The sequence below is a fragment of the Danio rerio genome, chromosome 17 (assembly GCF_052040795.2).
Source record: "Danio rerio strain M-AB ecotype USA chromosome 17, GRCz13ab, whole genome shotgun sequence".
NCBI lineage: Eukaryota > Metazoa > Chordata > Actinopteri > Cypriniformes > Danionidae > Danio > Danio rerio.
The window spans coordinates 11217308-11234029 of record NC_141037.1 but is presented as its reverse complement, the minus strand read 5'-3'; the positions used below and the strand labels follow the sequence as shown (position 1 = coordinate 11234029).

Genomic DNA, 16722 nt, shown 5'->3' with positions numbered 1-16722 from the left:
TCTTAACTAGCTGCAGAATATATGTACACCATTAGTAATGGCTAATCAACACATTTGCCATATTTAAATAATCTACAACTTTAAAACTTTTTTTCTTATTTGCTGATTATTTTATTCATTTGATGATGTTAAAATATTATAAATGCTATAAATGCTATAGCAGAGTTTACCCTGTCAGTGTGTGCACATGGCTCCTGAATAGCATAAAAGTAAGAGAAATGGTGGATTTCTTTTTTTTTTTTTTCTCAACAGTCTTTTACTTTAACCCATTGAGGAGAAACTGTTTATAACACTGTCATAATAAATACAATTGTTGTTAAAAATGAAATTATGTTTTGTTTGCCGCAGATAGTTAACCATTTATGTGAAGTGGTTTAATAGTGCGTTTCAATAATCCATAATAATAACTCCTGTATCCTCCTAGGGCTCAGTGGCCACATACATGGACAGCACATTTGAGCTCTTAACTGGCTATTTAAGATACTTTAAATGTTTTATATTTTGTTAGAGACATACAGCGTCATCCTGCAACTTTTGCAGCATATAAAATATCACAAACCCTATTTTTAACAGTCCAAAATGAGGAAAAATGATGTTTTTACTCTCTAATAGACAAAACATGTTAAAAAAAAATAATGCATTAAAAAACAGTCAGGAAAAGGTGTTTTGTGTAAATTCCAACCACGAGTTCACATATATGGACATCATTTTTCTCTAAAAGTACATCACATCAAAAGATGATACTTAGGTTTTTATTCTAATTAGGTTCCAATAAGCCCAAATAGTGAAGAGAAATATAAAAATGCATGTAAAAGACAGCTTGGGCCTTAAGAGGGTTTAGCAGTCCAATATGTAAACAATATTCTGCCACTCGATGACACTGGAATACCCTGTCAGTAATGTCTAGTGGCTGGGAATGAGCTTTTTACAGTATCTGCTATAATGTTAATGTTGTTTTTGTGTGTTTACATACAGGGTTCAACGCTATGGATTTTTTCTTCTGGTCCGATCGGGCCAGTGGTTCAGATTTTTACTTGCCCTGCCAAAATTTTCACTGGCCCCACCAAAAAAAAAGGGAAGTTAATAGCTATTTTTTACCCACATATTTTAAAAAATGTGTTAAAAATAAAGTCTGTGAATCTAGAATTTAAATACTTTTAAAAAAATTGTAAATAAAAGTGTTATGCAAACAAAAAGAGCAGTACGGAAAACAAAAGGTGGCTGATTTGTCAAACTGGCAGCAAACTGTGCAAAACATCACTAAATTTTTATTTTGTCGTGCTGTTCAAACGTAAATGTTTACTTCCAAGACGTTAGAAACATTTTTTTTTAGCCTTATAATTTGATGTTGCCGCCATGTTGCCGTTTCTTCGCTGTACTGATTGTTACCAGGATACGGAAATAAATAGCATGGTCAATCAGATAAGAGGAACCGGAAAGCAATATGGTGTTTACGACATCACAGAGAAGGTAGTGTTATTGCATTTTGGGTGAACTGTCCCTTTAACTTCTTACTTTAACTGCAACTTTGAATAATTGGCATGATGTTGCATTGTTTGAATGTCACAATCAGAAGGGATGCATTCCACTGACTACTGTATGTAGCTTTTTAAACTTAAAAGCCTACACCATCCTAGAAAAATGAATCCTGCTAAATGTATGATGGCAATTAAGACCATGCATTCTCACAATGCATTATCACTACTTACATGTGACATCACGCAAAGTGGTTACCGGGTCCAAGCGCTCTATACACTCAAACTATACAGTGAGGCTCAACAAATAGTAGCAAAAAACATTTACAAAGCACTGTAATACTTTCGAAAAATCACGATCACAATATGTAAATCCATGCCTAATATCTGATTGTCAGAACGGATTATTAATCAGGGTTTCTGCAAGTTTCTTCAAGTCAAATTTAAGACTTTTTAAGACACTTTAAGAATGAAATTTTAGACTTATACAGGGCTAAACATCAAGGAGTTTTTCTAATGGCCTGGTTAATTCTGAAAATAGTTTTTGTATTAATGGAAAATCATGTAAAGGGATTTCTTTCCTTGATTAGGGATTTTATTTTGCTGTAAAAATGTCTAACAGCTGTTGTGAATCGTCTCTCTATGCAATAAAAACTTAAATATAAAAAACTGAAGTTTTAAGATGAGTTATAGGTGATTGGGTAGCTTTACTTAGACATAGGGAAATTAAGACCTGTTAAAAATGATTTACGACCTACAACACAATATTTCAGTGAATTTAAGACTTTTTTTAAATTTAGTTTTTTTCATTTTAGGACTTTTTAAGACCCTTCAGACACAATATTAATATTTTAATAATCTGATATTTTTATATATTGTTAGGTTATTGGTGTCTGTTATGCAGCATGTTCAGAGACTCTAGTGTACACCATGATTTTGTATAAAATTCACTTTAATGTGTGATATGACTGAAAAGTGGTCATAAAGGAATATTTTCTCAATTCAAATGAGTAGCGGCCTGGACCTGGAAACAGTATTTCATGACTTAACAAGTGGATAAAGAGGAGACCAACCCCAAATCATACTCTGAAAACAATTCTAGCATTTGTAAATCACTTAACGCGATGAAAAGATAAAGCCACTGCAGTGAAGTAATGCTTTCAACTGAAATGCAGTAAAATAATGTCTTGTATGAAGAAAGTTTGCCACCTAGTGGACCACCTGCATTTAGGGTGATTTTTTTCAAATGTTTTTTGCATACTGGTGTCTGTGAGTCAAATATTATATTCTCTCTTAAATAAAAGCAATGCAAGCCTTTTTACTTATATCTACCTGATTCACGACCTCAAAGTAGAATCCGAGGGTGGTATTTGGGTCCAGTCCACAAATTTTCCACTGGCTTGTGCCACCAGTTCCCATTTCCTACAAGCAGAAGTCAGTATATTCTCTGTGAAGACAACAAAGCAACTCTGACAGCCTATCTGATTTAAAACAGATGATTTACTTACATTTTCTGACACGCAGGGTCCTTTAGCGTTCAGAGAGACGCATGGGCCGATTGCACCAGAAATTTTGATCTCTCTAGAAGTCTGAAATAACAGGGAAAAACCCATAATAATAAGCTAATTTATCCAGTCAACTTATCCTTCAAAACATTTGGTGAAAAGAAAAGCAAGCCACCTTAATCTCCAGAGTCCCTGCTAATGCCATTTTAAAGCAGCCCTGCACGTCCTTGGTGAAAACTCTCTGGAACGTTTGCTTGAATAAAGAGGTGTTGAAAGAGTCCGCCATGACCATGTAACCCCTGCCGGATACAGTGAAGGAGAAATATATTCAAGTATGAATTCAGCACAATTATCCTTTAATAAAACACCCAATGAGAGACTTTTTTGTACAAACGAATAGAAATCCTGCAAAGTAAACATAATGAATGAGTAAAGATTGATAAAATCCTGGTGGATATATTACTAAGTGTATTTCTTTTTTTGTTTTGAGCAGAATAAGCTTGTTTTCTGTTAGAGCAGACATTTTCACATACTTATTATCAATTGTGGGATATCTTTTGGCTCATGGTTTTTACCTTTTCCTCTTTTATTCAAAAACCAGTGATGCTGTTTTTAATCTGTCAAAATTTGCATCATGTTTACAACATGCTTTGTAAAATGGTCAGTGCTTCCCACACATGGACGGACCGCCCAGGTATATTAACAGCTGCCCAAGCATACTTTGTGGTAACCAAGCGGCAACCTCGAGCTCTCCCTCGGGAAGCCAATATGGAAGTAACTAAAACTGGAATTTATCGACTCGCCTTGGGGGCTGCTCCAGGAAATCCAGATGATTTCTGACTGCAGTGGTAAATTTTCAATTTTTACAGCTGATAAAAACATGTTTATAACCTGGTACGAAAGATGGCTTTGGTACATTTTTTTTATAACTCATCCGTTTCATTTTTATCAAGTTATATTAGGTCTGCATAATTAAGGGCGTGGCCACTTGAGTGAAAGCTAGGTCTCGCTGCTCGCTGTCTCGTCACCTCAGCTAATTCCAGCTAATTAGCCACTGAGCTCGGCATATGCATCATGTTATTGTTTTGTTTAATGTTTCTTTATCTTTACACAGTCAATTGCCTTTTGGGATTATTTCCTACAATAATCAGATGAAATAGCATGCTGTGTGCACTTCATTGTGCTCACAAACTGTTCAAGTTGCCTCGATTTCTCAGGTGAGTGAAATTATATACTTCTATACCATCTCTATAAAGGTATTTGTTTTATTTAAGATCTGTTCTTTATAGTTACTCGTTTGTGTTCTGACCACATGTGCTTAGCTGTACGCTATATCAGTGAAGTGTTTAGACTTTAAGGTCCATATATTTCATCCACTAACTTCAAAATTAAAATAAAAGTTATAAAGGTTTAATCTGAAACAACTGAAAACAAAAATGTCAGATTTCAACATTCTTTAATATTCGCCAAAGTCTTAACATAAACACTTTAAAAAGAAAAAAGAAACCCTGCCAAATAAATCAATTCAAATTTAGAAAAATAAAAAATCTATTTGTATTTGTCACATACACAGGATGATATGCAGTGATATGTTTATAAATTTAAATGTAAAGTAGAGCCACATACCCTGTATAGTTGGTGCAGCACTTCATTTCCAGTAATCCTGTCTGATCCAGAGCGCACGCATAAATATCAATGATGTGTCCATTGGCAGCTGCACGATTGGCCAAAGCTTCGTAGTGCTAGAATGCAATAAATATTATTTTACATGTGTACAATAACTTCAATGCTGTATTCCTGTATCTCAAAGTGCAGAGAATGACTCTGTTAGCATTAAGGTCATGGGTTCGCATAGCTAGGGTTTTTCAGCCAACGGTAAACTTAAAAGGTTTATGTGACTATTTTTTATTTCATAATGTTTCTTTTACAGCAATGATTTTGTAATGTAACTAAAATAAAATCAGATAAATAGACTTAAGCATTCATTTAGCTGTTCAAGCTTAAAATGAGATGAAAGGCCATGTTAACACAAGTGCCATCAGTAGTAGCGCAGAAACTCCTTTGAAAATGCTGGGGTAAAATACATTACCATGTTTTAAAGAGATGGCATTAAAAATTTAATTTAATGCAGTCCTTTCGTTATATCATATATCAATGAGGCAGTGAAGATCATTAATTTTTAAAGAAATCAGATCTTAAACCTGTATTGGGATGACAATTCACAGAAAACTCTTGAAGTGGCTGACTGAAAATGTAAAGTGTGTGCATATACCCCATTTAAGATACATATGATGCATTATAATGCGTCTAATGCTTAAATGTCAGCAAAAATTGGCTTAAAAAATAGCTTTTATATATATATATATATATATATATATATATATATATATATATATATATATATATATATATATATATTTTATATATTTTATATATTTTATATATATATATATATATATAAAATGTCACATGGTTAAGAATAGACTGACTGACTTAATATCATAAACTGATGTCTGAATTCAATGCTAACACCAGGATGCTGGTACTTTATCTAACTGAGTCATAGATAACAAGTACAGGAGTACTCACTTTAGTGGCTTTCTTCATAAACTTGGCATTGTCTTTCTCGATGTCATGCCAGGATCTAATAGGTGTTTTCAGCTCATCTCCGACCACCATGCCAGGACCCTGAGTGGCCGGTCCACCGATGAAAGCCATGATACGGGCGCCAGTGTTGGGGAAAGTGCACTACAAGAGACAGGTACACAAAAGGAAACTATTAAAGTGATAGTTCACCCAAAAATTCGAAACCATCAAGTGGTTGCAAACCTTTGTGAGTTTATTTCTTCTGTATAACACTAAAGAAGATATTTTGAAGAAAGCTGAAAACCTGTAATCACTGACTGCCATATTAGGCTAAACAAATATTATGGAAATCAAAGGGTAACAGGTTTCCAGCTTTCTTCAAAATATTTTCTTTAGTGTTCAACAGAATAAAGAAGCGCAAATGATGAGTAAATGATAACAGAATATTCAGTTTTGGGTGAACTATCCCTTTAAAAAGCACAAAGCAAAACTGATCAATGTGTGAATGTTTCACATTACAAAATATGAACTGGTCCCACTTTATATTGAGTGTCCTTAACTACAATGTACTTTCATCAAAATATAAAAACAATGTACACAATGTGTTCATAATTTATTGCAGAACAATTCTGATGCTCTTGAGTTGGCATGGGTTCGGGTTATGGTGTAAGGCAGGGGTGTTCAAACTCAGTCCTCCAGGACACAGACCCTCTAGATTTTAGCTCCAACTTGCCTCAACACACCTGCGTAAATGTTTCTAAAAGCCTAGTAAGAGCTTGATTAGCTAGCCCAGGTGTGTCTGATGGGGTTGGAACTAAACTTTGCAGGACATCGGCCCTCCAGGACCGAGTTTGGACCCCCCTGATGTAAGGGATGGATCAATAGTGTAGTTATAAAATGTAACTACAGAAATTGATAACAGATGAAATGGTCCCACTTTATATTAAGTGTCGTTTATACCTGTGATTTTGCATGGTAACTGGATGAGGAAGTAGTATGTAACTACAGTGTATGAACACACTGGTACGTAGTATTTACTTGTGTAATACTGGTGTAACTACACACATGTAACAACACACTAAATAGTATGTGTAAGTACAAATGTGTAACAGGACATTAGGAACAACACTGAGAAAGTAAACATCTGTAACAAGAATTACATAAGTGCATTGTGTAACAATATGCTTGCAGGTGTTTTCCCACTTCCACACCTGTTTGCATACCATGTACGTTCTGAACACTAATAATTTAAGAATAACAGAACAAACGCTGCATCAGAAGGTTTCACCTTGTGATACCAGTGTAATTACATGGTAAATCATCAGGAACGGTCCACTCAATATAAAGTGTAAAATGGTCACAAATTACTGTAAAGCCTAAGCCTTTATGCAGCTGTTTAACAACAGCAAACTTCTGCTAAAAAAAGTATAAGTGTATATAGAAATATACAAATGCCTTGTTTATATGTTGTTTTAAGGTAAACTGCAGAATCACATCAGTAATCTACATTAAAGGAGTAGTTTACCAAAGATTTGAACATAAGACGAAGAACAAGACATTTGAACCTACACCTACTAATCAGTGTGTTTTTACAAGTGTGTAGTTAAACCAGTATTACACAAGTAAATACTATGCACCAGTGCGTATATACACTGTAGTTGCATACTACTTACACATCTAGTTCAGTGTAAGTTCACAGGTATAAGCGACACTTAAAATACAGTGGGACCGATGAAATTACATGCATGAGTTTGATAAAGCATAAGTACAAAGCAAAAACATGCATTTACAATAAGTAAATTGTAATTAATTATCAATTTCGGTGTAAGTACATATTAATTAAGGCCCCTAAAAATAAAGTGGGACCTTTTAATTTTTGAACAACAGTGAATGAAAAGCAATTACACATGATAGTTTCTTTATCAATGTTTAAAGTCCATCCTAGGACGCATATACATGTTTGAGCGTGTGCTTGGAGTGTGTAAAACTATTCTGAAGCCTTAGATTTGGTCACAAATCATAAATTGGTCACAATTTTCATACATCTATGTGGTGTTAATTCATGGTTTTAAAAACTTATTTATAAACCAAAGTGTGGAAAACATAGAGATGCACCTAAAAGTTTAATGTCAATAAAATCTGGTTATTTTGTTGGCTTGTGTTCATTAATTTGTTCACTTTCAATTCGGCTTAGTCAGTTTATTAATCAGGGGCCGCCACAGCGGAATGAACCACCAACTTATCCAGCATACTCAGCGGATGCCCTTCCAGCTGCAACCCATCTACACACTCATTCACACATCCACTACTAACAATTTAGCTTACCCAATTCACCTATAGCGCATGTCTTTGGACTGTGGGGTACACTAGAGCACCCGGAGAAAACCAACGCCAACACGGGACGAATATGCAAACTCCACACAAAAATGCCAACTGGTCCAGCAGAGGTTCGAACCCGCGACGTTCTTGCTGTGAGGCAACATCCCTACCCACCCACTCTCCCTTAGCTTGTGTGTGTGTTTTTTTTTTTTAATCAGTATAATTTAAGTTACTGAGCTAAATTTGAAAAAAAAAATTACAAAATTACTTAATATAATTGAATAAAATAATAAATAATTATTGCAAAGCAGTTTTGGTTTTTGGCCAGGTGCATCCAGAATTTTCTTTTTCATCCCTAAAACAAAATTGGTTGTGTAAAGCTGCAGCTGCCGGAAAACGAGTTGTAGTACCAGCAGATTTTTAAAGAAATGATCACAAGTCTTGATTTGTGAAAAACCTCACCTCTAAGAGCCCAACAGCAATAGAAAGAGCCACTCCGAGTGATCTCAGCGGACGCTTTCCTTGAGTGACGGGCCAGGGGTCTCTCTGCAGCTCACCCAGCAAATCTGTCAGATTCATATCTATCTTCTGCACCGGCTGGAGAAACCTGAGCACACAAATATTCAAATAACAAAAACATGACAACGTTTAATTCAATTTTTGCATATATTAACTTGAATATGCAAAGAAATCATTAATCTATATACTGTGAAGATTTAAAGTGCTTCTATTATGTCATTTTAAAGGGCTACATCAAGCTTACATAAGTTCAAAGTAAAACAAACTGTAACAGGGAAGTGACGCTGACAATAGGGGTGCGGATCCAAGTGCAGGTTTACTAGAATGGTCAGACAAGCAATGGTCAACACAGGGGCAAACAGATGAATACAGGCAAGGCTTTACATTAACACCCGCCAAGATTTCAGATGTGGTGGGTTAGACAGCCACTCTCACTAGCCACTTTGGCCGGCTAAAACTCTGTATATGTGTGTGTATATATATATATATATATATATATATATATATATATATATATATATATATATATATATATATATATATATATATATATATATATATATATATATATGTAAAAAATAAATAAATAAATAAAACATACATATATATATATATATATATATATACATACACACACACACACATTTTTATTTATTTATTTATTTATTTTATTTATTTATTTTTTTTTTTACAGTGAGGCTATCATGTACCATTTGGGGCTACAAAGAAACATCTACACCAGGGATCAACAAACTTGTTTCTGGAGGTCCGGTGTCCTGCAGATTTTAGCTCCAACCCTAATCAAACACACCTGAACAAGCTAATCAAGGTGTACTTGAAACACCCAGGTCGGTGTGTTAAGGCAAGTTGGAGCTAAACCTTGCAGGGACACCGGCCCTCTAGGACAGAGATTGGTGACCTCTGATCAACACCAACAAATAACCTTTTCAGCACCTTTATTTTTAAGACTGCTGTTTTTAAATTAGCATCCTCTATCACATATTCAAATTTGCAGCAAAATAAAAAAATATTTTGAAATTGCCAGTGCCGGCTCGTCGTCACTACAGATGAGACTTTTTGTCTATATGCGTACAAATGTGATCTTAGAATCGAGAAGCAGCATGACTGACAAAAACAACTTTTCCAGACGGAATTTGCGAATGTTTTTTTGCAATTTCTGCTGAGAATTTTGGTAAAAATCTGCGGATTTCTGTGGAATTATATTGGGTGTATCATAACTAAAACCTTAATATGTGAAATAACAGTAATTAGATTCACTTCAGTTTATTTGGTAAACAAAACAAGTCTCTCATATAATATCTCTACTAAAAGACAGAAAATATTATACTACAAACTGCATTGTACATAAATCAGATGAACATTTTCATATTAATTAATAATATTACTGAAATAAATTTAAAACTGAATAAATATAAGTACACACATTTACTCAAGTAAATAAACAGAATTAACACTGGGCTAAAAATCTGCGGAAATCTGCAGAATTGTTTGGAAATCTACGGAATTCTGTGCACGCAGATTACACGTGGGCCTACCTTAACACTTAAATAGGCTATTAATAATGGATATAAATGAAAGATAAATAAGATAAATAACAAGAGAGAATGTTGCAGGAGTGCTGTTATAAAATGTCTCAAATCACTAACGATTGTGCATTACCACAACACGTTTTATTCGTGAACATTTGAGCTGGTTTGTAAGTCTGAAATTCCATAATGGTCTTAAAAAGTCTTAAATTTGACTTTGTGAAACCTGCAGAAACCCTGAAATTCGATAACTTGAACCAACCTCAGCTACACTGTTTGAAGGTCAAAGCAGACATTGCAGGAAGCAAACTAGGATCACTGGCTTCCATTATGTGCTTTGTTTGCAAACCCATGTAGCTTGTGCATCAAGTAAAGCTAGAATTATCCAGTTCATGCAGTTACAAACTGTTTCATTCTTTCGGAAGACAACTCTATTTATTGAGCACTTGAAAACATTGCAGACCTTTTGCATAAAACTTTACATATTCAAAGAAGCACTTTAAAGTTGGAAGGCGGCAATAAAAGCTTGTTTAGCTCACCTGTTTGATGGAGGAACCTGAGGCTGCTGTGGGCCTCGGCCTGCCTGGGCTGCAGCTGGTTTAGTTAACCCAAGCATCTCCTGCAAACAAGATTTACACCATAAAATCGGTGTAAATTAAGAGATATGTTGAAGATAGTTCACCCAAAACTGAAAACTCCATCATAACTTACTCACTCTTCAGTCGTTGTTTAAAACCCATTTGACTTTTTGTTGTTGTTGTTGAGCATAAAAAGAAGATATTTTGAAGAATGAACTGCCATTAATGCAGTGGATTTTCAGATGTAAAGACAAGCATCAGAAAATCAACTCAGTCACCATTAACTTCCATTTAAGCAAAAAAAAATACTATGGATCTCAATGGTTACCAGTTTCCAGCTTTCTTCAAATTATCATCTTTTGTGTTTGACACAATAAATAAACTCTCAAAAGTCTGAAACCACTTGAGGATGAGTCAATTTTCATTTTTGGGTAAACGATCCTTTTCAAATGAGCTTCATTTGCAGTAATCTCTACCTGGAGCTGCTTAGCATTGAGGTCTTTGGTCCCTCTGAAGACGTAGCTCTTAGAGATGCCTTCACAGCCCAGCTCGTGAACCTGAACCATCCGTCCAAATGTAATGAGGCCCACTAGGGCAGTAGGGGGCAGCAGACTGAGCGACATCTGAAGGGACTCTTTCAGCGCCTGCAGATCATCATCTTCCATGCAGGTGTCCACCACATACAGGAAGTTCAGGGGCATTTGTGGACCACGCTATTCAATAGCAACACAATCATTCAATCAAAGTTTAAATATAAATGCAGAAAGCATTATAACATTAGCTAAAACAGACTTTAAACTTTCATGTTAATTAAAATATTATACATTTGAGACGTGAGATCAATTCAATAAGTAAACTATAATAATTTATTAATTTCTAATATATTTCTAATAGCTGTTTGGTATGTTTATATACCACATTAAATCAATATTTAGGACCATACAATGGTTTATCCAATTCTATTGTTCACTTTTTATATACCTTGAAAAGGTGTAAATAATAGCTTTACCTGGACAACATATTCAATAGTTGAAAACTGTGGAAGTAGCTCAGCAGGCTGGTTGACTTCAGATATTCCAGCATAGGTTGGTGGGAACTATAAAAGCACAGGGATATTGTTTAACAATATTAATACAAAAAAAAAAAGCTTTAAAAAATGCAATGCACTTTTTTTAAGGCTGTAAAAACCTTACTTATGCATGGAAAACATCCGAAAGTCTATTTAAATTTTATTATTTAAAACAACATTCAGTTATACCCCCTTTGATTTTTTTTGTATTTTTTAAATATTCTGCAAATGATGTTTAACAGAGCAAGGAAATTTTCAGAGAAGGTCTAATAATGTTTTTTTCTTCTGGAGAAATTCTTATTAGATTTATTTCGGCTGGAATAAAAGCAGTTTTATATATATATATATATATATATATATATATATATATATATATATATATATATATATATATATATTTTTTTTTTTTTTTTTTTTTTTAACTGCCATGAAGCTAAATATATATTATATATAAAAAAAAAAATATATATATATATATATATATATATATATATATATATATATATATATATATATATATATATATATTAATAATTTTTTTTCAGAATTTTTACCTTTAATGGATAGGACAGTAGAGTGTATTGACAGGAAAGCAGAGAGAGGGAAAGGATCGGCATAGGACCGCAAGGTGGGAATCAAACTCGGGTCGTCGTCAGCACCGGAGTGCATGTGTCGACGTACTAACCATTACACTACTGTCGCCGGCATCAAAACTCAATGTTTGATTAGTAATATGCATTGCAAAGTACTTCATTTAAACTATTTTGTAGACAACTTTATCAATATTTAGATTTTTTTTTAACCCTCAGATTTTATAGAAACCATATCTCAGCCAAATATTGTCCTATCCTGACAAACCATTCCATATTATCAAATGAAACCCTATTTATTCAGCTTTCGTGCATGCATGACTGGTTGTGTGGTCCAGGGTCACATATAGATTTCATTGTATAAATTCATTGTTTATTGTATAAATTCATTGTTTATGTGTAATAAAATTGCACATAGGGCAGTAACAATATGTGAAATCACAATTATGGAAATAGTTTATTTTTGGGGGTAAATACATTTTTTTTAAAACAATCACATTTAGCTTTTTAATTTAATTTACAAAAGTTGTGGACAGATTAATCTGGCTGTCCAATGAAACGTTAATCTCAGCTCTCTAACTCTGGAGAACAGCAATGACTGTACCTGATTTCTCTGATAACAGAAGTTGCATGCCCAGAGTTTTGCTCTGTAATCCACTTGACTGATTGTTCAAACAGTGGGAAAAGAAAAAAAACAGAAGCACAATAATATTAGAGCATCACGTATAATGTATCCAGCTTTCATAATAAATGTGTTTATTTGGAAATTACTGCCCCGGATAAGGAGCAGATCCTCCATCTGTGAACTCATTATGCTGTCGACTCTGACTCTGATCTCTCAGACTTACCACAGAGGATTGAGCACAGCTCGGCACGTGGCCCGACTGCACAGCACCGGCTCGTACTGAATGGGGGGGAGATCCGGACGCTCTTTCAGCGGGGTGAACAGCGAGGCCACCGGCACAACCATACGCGTGGCTTCCAGACGACTGGACGGCCAAACGTTCCAGCTGAAACGGACGCCATCGCGGTCCTCGTTCTGCTGGATGAACTCCTGGAAGGTCGCCATCGCACCCTCTGGAATCTGCGAGTTGTACAGAAGTTGTAAAGAAATGCATGCAGTGATGTATTGAACACATGCGATATGATCTGTGTATTTGTGTGTGTATACAGAAACAGACCAGCCCAGTCTGATTCAGTGTTACCCTTTGGACACAGGGCAAACTATAATGTCACATCACATATCATTAAATGCTGGAATGAGATAAGAGATATATAACATCTGATCTGAAAACACTCAAGTATGCACACATTTCACTAAGTAGACATACTTAGTAGATATTTTACTTATTTAATTGCGACTTTTGCAGATTTAAACATATTAAAACTACTATATTAAAGGGACAGTTCACCAAAAAATGTTCTGTCATCAATAACTCTTCAAGTAAATCTGAAGAAAGCTGGAAATCTGTAACCATTGATTTACAATGTATACGTCCTTCTATGGATGTCAGTGGTTACAGGTTTTCAGGTTTCAGAAAGTTATAAATGTTTATAATAACCACTCAAAGGTGAGCAAATAGTGAGTACATTTTCACTTTTGGATGACTACACCTTTGAGTTTTGAGTAACTGCTTATATTTTTTGGGTTTGGTCACAATTATGATGCCAAAAATCCTGTCTAGGCAGATGCTTCATAAAGTATTGATTCATAAACAGAATGTTTCTAATTTTCTGATGAATAAATCGACCATTAACAAATAAAATACACTTATTTTGAACAGGGATAGTTTGGTAATGCCTTAAGAGTCTTCTTTACCAATCTCCTTGAAACTACTATGTTTTAGCTATTTGGCAGTGATATGTTTAAAAGTTTATTATGATAACTTATTCTTTTTATATATTTAAATAATTCAGGGTAAGATTAAATTACTTTTTCCATGTTTTCATGAATATATACACTCGCCGGCCACTTTATTAGGTACATCTGTCCAACTGCTCATTAACAAATTTCTTAACAGCCGTTCACATGGCAGCAACTCATTGCATTTAGGCATGTAGACATGGTGAAGAGACGATCTGCTGCAGTTCAAACCGAGCATCAGAATGGGGAAGAAAGGTTGCTAAGTTGCTATGAACGTGGCATGCTTGTTGGTGCCTGAAAATGTCTGAAAAAGAGAAAATGAGCGGCAGTTCTGTGGGCGCAAATGCCTTGTTGAAGTCAGAGGTGAATGACCAGACTGGTTTGAGCTGATAGAAAGGCAACAGTAACTCAAATAACCACTTGTTACCACAAAGGTATGCAGAAGAGCATCTCTGAACACACAACATGTCCAACCTTGAGGCAGATGAGCTACAGCAGCAGAAGACCACACCGGGTGCCACTCCTGTCAGCTAAGAACAGGAAACTGAGGCTACAATTCACACAGGATCACCAAAATTTGACAACAGATGACTTGAAAAATGTTGCCTGGTCTAATGAGTCTCGATTTCTGCTGCAACATTCGGATGGTAGGGTCAAAATATGGTGTCAACACCATGGAAGCATGGATCCATCCTGCGTTGTATCAACAGTTCAGGCTGCTGGTGGTGGTGTAATGATGTGAGAGCTATCTTTTTGCCACACTTTGGGCCCATTATAACAAATTGAGCATTGTGTCAACCCCACAGCCCACCCGAGTATTGTTGCTGACCATGTCCATCTCTTTATGAAGACAGTGTACCCATCTTCTGATGGCTATTTTCAGCAGGATAACGTGCCATGTCATAAAACGTGAATCATCTTAGACTGGTTCCTCCAACATGGTAATGAGTACTCAAATGGCCTCCACAGTAACCAGAACTCAATCCAATAGAGCACATTTGGGATGTGGGAAATTCGCATCATGGATGTGCAGCTGACAAATCCACAGCAACTGCATGACTCCATCATGTCAATATTGACTAAAATCTCTGAGGAATATTTCCAGTACCTTGTTGAATCTATGCCACGAAGGATTAAGGCAGTTCTGAAGGCAAAAGGGGTCCAACCCGGTACTTGTAAGGTGTACCCAATAAAGTGGCCGGTGAGTGTATGTTGCACCGATTGATTAAGAAACATTGATTTAGATTTTTTTTTATCGTGACAAGTAATTTGAAACCTTAGAGAAGACACTTTACTTGCCTATAATATGCTTTCTACGTAAATAAAATCACATTTCTGGGTTTAGTTTTAAAAATTTCATTGAAAGTCCCTATCATAGACTAACTACAGATGAGAACCAAAAATGCCACATGTGCAGATGAGAAGAACACAAACCAATGAAGAAAAACACATAAAAAACAGTAAAGTGTGTGAAATACAACACTTGTAACTTAGAGGAGTAATTGACTTCACAACAAACAAGCAATGCAACAGCCTGCCAAGTTTTCGAGTAAATAACCAACATTATATAGCTCATCATAGCAAATGTAGCATTCATTTCTATTAAGGAGAGAAAAACAAAACTGTTTTAAAACAAAAGTCTGTTAAGTCTCACACATGCCAACGTTGGTCAGAAAGCTATTTTAGTTTGGTCAATAATACTTTTAGTTTAGTTTTACTCACTCTATAGCGATCCACTGGGGGCGTTAGCCCACCCTCCAGAATTAGCCACAGAAAGCTAGTTCGGTAGTTTAGGGAATAAACATTCACGTATATCAACATTAAAACAACTTAAGTGCCTATAATCACTATATAAAGATCTGATCCCATCAAACAATTCAGTGAACAACCGCTCCGATGACCTGCTTGTTGATGTTACGTAGACATGATGCTTCCAGTCAACACTGACTTAAAGCTAAATGCCCTTTAAACCCTCCATTTCTTGAACTACGGTCCAGCTAAGGTTTGAAAATCCTCCTCATTGACCGGATCACTAATGCAGGGTTCAATAGCCGATGTCTGTTGAGAGAAAGTTGAGTTTAGACGTACCTGAATCCTTGATTTTGTGTCTCCTCAGAGACTCCCAGTCAGTGACAGCGCGCTCACGAGCAGAAGCGAGTGCCCGAGCTAATGACGTAGCAGCTCAACATGGAGTCGGTGCCACGTCAAGAGTCCCGCACTCATTTTGTTGTCTGCTATAAAAGTAACGCTTCATCTAAATGCAAATCATATCTAGTTTAATTCTGTGAATTTTTAAATATTAATTTATTAATATTTAAAATATATTAAATTGTTTGCTTTAAGTCTTTTAAACACTCGTAAAATACTTTATTTGGATCTGTTTAGTAATTCTGAATAGTTAGATGTAAAATATATTTAAAAAGATCAGAAATTAATTTCCTTAATTAAATAACCAGTAAACATTTAACTGTGTGTCACATAAAAATGTGATTAGCATATACTTATACATTTAATTCAATTTCCTTGGTTAAAGAGTCATTTAAAACGTGAATAAGTATATTTACAATGTTTGCCAAGTTAAATAATTTTAAGATATTTTGAACTAGTTACAATCATTTTACAAGGGATAAAACAAAGATTACCAACTAATCTCAGTGTAAATTTGTCTAG

At 35.1% G+C, this 16722-nt stretch overlaps 1 protein-coding gene across 3 annotated transcripts in view; it reads right to left on the bottom strand.

Annotated features, from left to right (window-relative positions):
• sec23a (Sec23 homolog A, coat complex II component) overlaps positions 1-16211 on the bottom strand; it is a 55155-nt gene extending 38944 nt beyond the window's left edge. For 2 of the 3 annotated variants that reach the window (XM_087288880.1, XM_087288879.1), the window contains exons 1-12: positions 16141-16211; positions 13037-13272; positions 12793-12850; positions 11539-11625; positions 11006-11242; positions 10491-10570; positions 8348-8492; positions 5570-5728; positions 4607-4722; positions 3156-3279; positions 2984-3064; positions 2808-2897 (exon numbers count right to left, since the gene is read on the bottom strand). In XM_087288880.1, the coding sequence (XP_087145006.1) occupies positions 2808-2897; positions 2984-3064; positions 3156-3279; positions 4607-4722; positions 5570-5728; positions 8348-8492; positions 10491-10570; positions 11006-11242; positions 11539-11625; positions 12793-12850; positions 13037-13257 (1398 nt within the window). In that variant the 5' untranslated portion in view covers positions 13258-13272; positions 16141-16211. 3 annotated transcript variants of the gene reach the window in all.
• Positions 16212-16722: the final 511 nt, after the last annotated feature.